Genomic DNA, 5,438 nt, shown 5'->3' with positions numbered 1-5,438 from the left:
ACGCTGGAATAGGAAAACGACGCTGGATGTGCACAGCGGGACCATGGAGGTAAGGATGTGACAAAAATACGGGCTTAACCATCCTAGCCATTTTTTTTTGCCCGTACGAAGGTCGGGCTTAACGGCTAGGTGGTTAAATGTCTTTTATTAGGTTATGTTTACATGGTGGTGGACAAGAGGTTGTTTACATATTTGCATGAAAGCTTTATCTTTTTGGATCCACTTGCTGCTATGTTTTAATTATTTCCAATGTGTACAATGTTACTGGATAATTATTGTTTTTTATTTTCTCAGGTCCTTGAAGTGTAGTGCCTTCCCTTAGTCAGGGAAAGATAGTATAGTTCTAGACTTATCTTTAATAAAAAAAAAATGGTATTATTCTTAAAAAAGTATTATTCTTGGTGTCAGTAAAAAGGATCGAGGGCAGGGGAGGAGTACAATCTACAACACTGGGATACCCCAGGTTTTATTGTGAGAAACAGGAAAAGCTGTTATTTTAGATAGGGATATAAAACTGGCTCTCTTTTAGCAAATCTGGCTTCTATTCATAAATTCTATTCATACATTATGAAATGTAACAGGTGTGAAATGCTTCAAGCAACCTGAGATTCTGGCTATTTTTGAAGACTATTATACACAAATTTACTCAGCCAACCACCCAGCGGAGCCCAAAAATGGAGATTTCAATTTACCAGATGTGGCTCTATATAATCAAGCAGTGCTATTGCCAATTTTAAAATACTAGATACATGCACCTCTTTCTATACAGATTTACTTGTAGATTATCCATTAGGCTTTCCTTGGAATCCTATAGCTATATTACACACCCATAGGGAGCTTCTGCTCTGTTATTTTCCCAATGGCAACTATGGCACTTCTTGCAGAAAGCGGAATCACTTAATGCTCATACCACACTTTTTCTCCCATTAGCGGGTAACGGAGAGTTTGCCCCTGGGCTCTCCTCTCCTATAATTGCGGATTGGGCTGGCAGAGGTCAATACCAATGTTGATTAACCCTGATACTCATAAGGCCTATTCCTTTCCAGAACTGAAACACAGATTTCCTTTATGGTTATAGTATTGTTTTTGTTAATTCAAATGCGAGTTTATGCTGCAAAAATAGCCAGAACCTTAACTCCACATGATCATGGGAGTTTAAAATGCAACATAACACATGTATAAGACTTTGTAAAAGCCAGAGTTTTATCCTGGAGGAGTTGGGAGCAGTAAACGCTGCCGCGGATTTCACTTATCCTTACTCTGTACAACAAAAGTTCTGGCTGCCCAGACTGCATTGCTTGTTCTTCATTGGTCAGTTAGAAAGAGGCAGCCAGACAACAAGTGTTAAAGAAGGGCAAAGCCTGCAATGTCACCTTATATATTCCCCTAATATCAGGGGCGCAATAATAGGGTATTTATGAATCAGTGAATCTCACATCTCTGGTAGAGAATCTCCCAGGTCCATGTGTTCCAGAGGCAGTAACTGATTCTCCATCATGGACTTTTTCAGTGAATGTCATATTCACTGCTTTTTAAAAAGTGTAGTTTTCTAAATAACAATGTAAATTAATGTTCTGGTTGTCTGGTAAATGTGGAGTTTGGGTGACCCCACTTCTGACACCAGCAGAACAGGACCAGTCTGGTGCACAGAATCATTGTTGGGATGTTGAGCTCTGTCCCTCATCTAATTAGTAGATGAATAGTGTTTTCACATGTATTTATAAAATGATATATTATGTTGTTGTATTATATTTTTATTTTATTACAAAATTGCTTTACTTTAGTTGGTGAACCCAGAACCCTGGTCAGATTTATATTGCTGTATATTTGTTCATATTTTTCAGTTGTAAAGATGTCTCAGAAAATCACTTCTATCACTTCTGTTATACTTACAGTAATTCCTCTATTTGGCTGGTTGTCACAGCTTCCATCAGATCTCTGAAATGAGGACCCTTCAGATCATTATTGGACAGATCCAGTGTCCTCAGTGTCCGGTTATTTCTTATTCCAGATGCCAGGTGGGGGCAGGAACTGTAATCCAACTTAATATCTGCCAAGCTATAAGAAGAGATGAATGTCAGTGTATGGAGATGGGGTGCACATTGATTTGGAATTTAGCTCATTAGCATTCTGATACTTTGACCTACAACAGGATTTCACTGAGGAAGTTTTTAGGTTTTAACTTTTCAGAAGACTGATTTAAAAATTGTTATACTTTACACTGGGGACAGCCCCAGCTACAGTGCAGATTGCAGGGAACTAACAAAATCACCCCCCCCACACTTTGTTCAGAACAGACCTCACACCTTCTTTCAACAGTGGGGGCAACAAAAACACTGTATCCCAAATATTTGTGGGGGTTTGCAAGTGGTTTATAGGAATCTAAAAGCCTTGTTTAATAAAGGGACCCCAGAGATCCATCCCTTCTCCGTAATTACAGGGCCCATTACTAGAAAGGGTCACATGATCCAGGTATACCGATGCTGATACTTTCACAATAAAATACAACACATACTTCCTATGTTTTCCTTCATTTGTCCCTGGAATAAATTCATGATGTCCAGAAATGTAAAATCCACATCAGTCAGCACATTGGCTCAGTAGTTAGCACTCTGGCGTTTGCAGTGCTGGGTCCAGGTTCGAATCTTGGCTAGGACACTATCTGCAGGGAGTTTGAAGATTCTCCCCGTGTTTGTGTGGGTTACCTCCCACATTTCAAAAACATGACTGTAATATAGACATGTGAGTATGGTCTCCCTATAACTGACCTTAGACTGCAGTAGTGATATTATGACTATGGTAGGTGCAATAGATTGTAAGCCCCTTTGAGGAACAGCTAATGACATGACTATGGATTTTGTAAAGCGCTGCATATTATAATGTCAGTGCTATATAAATACCATGTTGTAGTAATTTTATTAACAGTGACACATTCCAACCACCAATTATCTTGGAGGCCACCAATGCTACGAGACAAATGTCTGTACAGATATTTTTAGAGCAGTTTCCATACATTTTTGATGCCTGCAGAGTGCCCCCCAGTGGTCAGGACAGGAAATGCCCAGCTGAATAACCTAATCCTTTCCATCCAGAGGTGTGGGACAAATCTGACCCCTCATATGTAAAGGTGAAAGCATGGAATAATATTATGGAACATTTCTTCTCAAGACCTTAGTCAAGAAGGAGACAGAAGCCTGGCATCCAAAAATAGGGGGGGTCATGATTTTTATGGGGGTTCAGACTTGTGGTGCGGTAGCAAGAAGTATTTGGCGTCAGCTATCTTAGTTTTGCTCCAAGGGCAGCATTGGTAGCCTAGATGAGGACCAACGAGCAGCCAGGTGCATTTGCAGGCAATAGGTTAGGGTCAATAGGTTTAGAAAAGTAAATCTGTAAATGGATAGAGACCTGGCTTAAAGATCGCATCCAGAGAGTTGTAATTAATGATTCATACTCTGAATGGTGTAAGGTTATTAGTGGTGTACCCCAGGGTTCAGTGTTGGGACCTTTACTGTTTAACATCTTCATAAATATTATATTTTGGGATTAAAAGTACCATTTCTGTGTTTGCAGATGACATCAAACTTTGTAATGGAATTAAGTCCATACAGAAAGTCTATAATCTACAAGCAGACCTGGCTGTACTGTGTGATTGGCAGCCAAGTGGCAAATGACATTTAATATAAATAAATGTAAAGTTATGTACTTGGGGGTAACAACATGCATGCTTCATACTGTCTAGGGGGAATACATTTGGGGGAGTCAGAAATGGAGAACATTGTGGGATTGGAGAGAGTGCAGAGAAGGGCAACTAAACTAATAAAAGGAATGGAGGAGCTCCGCTATGAGGAGAGATTAGCTGAACTGAATCTATTCTCCCTTGAGAAGAGACGTTTAACCTCCCTAGCGGTTTATTTCTGTCTGGATTTATGTGTCTAAAAGCAAGTACATTGTTTTTCATTAAAATGTATTTTAAAGTATATTATAATCGTATGAGTATAAAAGTTTGCAAACACAAAATCATGTAAAAATAAAAAAAATAAAAAAATTTTAAAAAATATATAGTTTTTATTTTTAAACTTTTTTTATGTAATACAAATGGTTTTTTAATTTCCCGTCCTGCCCTGCCAGCATCGTCTGCATGCACTGACGTCACCGGGAACTGTGTTACGGTTTTCAGCAACTTTTTTCACCCTGAGTCACACTTGGGGTTACCGCTAGGAAGGTTAACGGGGATATGATCACCCTGTAAATATATAAATGGTTCATATAGAGAACTCTCTTCCTAATTATTCTTTTTGCGATCATTACAAAGCACAAGGGGGCGCACTTTGCATCTGGAGGAAAAGAAGTTTAAGCTCCGAGTAAGGAAGGGATTCTTTACTGTAAGGTCTGTGAAAATAAGGAATTGGCTCCCTCAGGAAGTAGTTTCAGCAAGTTCTATAGAATGCTTTAAGAAAAAGCTGGATGCTGGAGGCTTTAATGTAAAAATAACTGTGACTGTTGATCCAAGGAACTTCCGATTGCCTCATGGAATCAGGAAGGATTTTTTTCCCCCTGTTGAAGCAAATTGTACCCTGTTTTTTTGCCTTCCTCTGGACCAACTGTGTCTTATGGGGTTTCAAATCTGGGATATGTTTTTTTCCCTAGTGGTTGAACTTCATCGACTTATGTCTTTTTTCAACCTAATCTACTATGTAATTATGTAATATCATCATCACTCCCTTTACTGTCACCAGCTCAGCTTCCTGTTTAAATAAAGCTTAAAAAGAGGAGCCCTAAAATGCCCCATAACACAGACTTTGTAAAAGCCTGGAGAAGTTGGAAGCAGTAAACGCTGCCGCAGGTTTCACTTATCCTTACTCTGTACATCAAAATTTCTGGCTGCCCAGACTGCATTGCTGGTTCTCATTGGTCAGTTAGAAAAAGGCAGCCAGACAACAAGTGTTATAGAAGGGCAAAGCCTGCAATGTCACCATTAGTGTTGATGTTCGAATTCGGGTTGTCCCTATATCCGACCCGAATATGACTGTTCGAATTCGGATAGACCCGACTCGAAAAACACGGGATTCGACAGCAAAAATTCGGAAGATAAATTATTTATTTCGTATGTGTTTTTTATTTTAGACTTGTTCTTTTTAATTTTTTTCAGGTTCTCCGACAATGACATTATGAATCGTAACGTCATTGTGGGATTCCTGGACCGTGGGAACTGTGCGGTCACAGTTAATTGAAAGCAGGTGCCTTCAATTAGCTGTAACAGCAGGCAATACGAGGGCAATGGAGGTTAAATAGAGATACTATCTCCATTAATTACCTTTACTGCTCTGTGATTGACTGGGAAATAGGAAACCCTGATGACAGCTCAAGCATCATCAGGGTTTCCCTTTCCTCAGCCAATCACAGAGCAGTAGAGGTATGAATGAAGATAGTATCTCCAT

At 39.4% G+C, this 5,438-nt stretch overlaps 1 protein-coding gene across 1 annotated transcript in view; it reads right to left on the bottom strand.

Annotated features, from left to right (window-relative positions):
* Positions 1–5,438, bottom strand: part of LOC140344772 (NACHT, LRR and PYD domains-containing protein 12-like) — an 84,752-nt gene that overhangs the window by 35,408 nt on the left and 43,906 nt on the right. The window contains exon 6 of the mRNA XM_072431977.1: positions 1,894–2,058. Within this exon, the coding sequence (XP_072288078.1) occupies positions 1,894–2,058 (165 nt within the window). The remainder of the gene's footprint in view (positions 1–1,893; positions 2,059–5,438) is intronic.

Source organism: Pyxicephalus adspersus, unplaced genomic scaffold (assembly GCF_032062135.1).
Source record: "Pyxicephalus adspersus unplaced genomic scaffold, UCB_Pads_2.0 Sca3, whole genome shotgun sequence".
Lineage (NCBI taxonomy): Eukaryota > Metazoa > Chordata > Amphibia > Anura > Pyxicephalidae > Pyxicephalus > Pyxicephalus adspersus.
The sequence above is the reverse complement of the archived record's forward strand: the minus strand, read 5'-3'. Positions and strand labels throughout refer to the sequence as shown.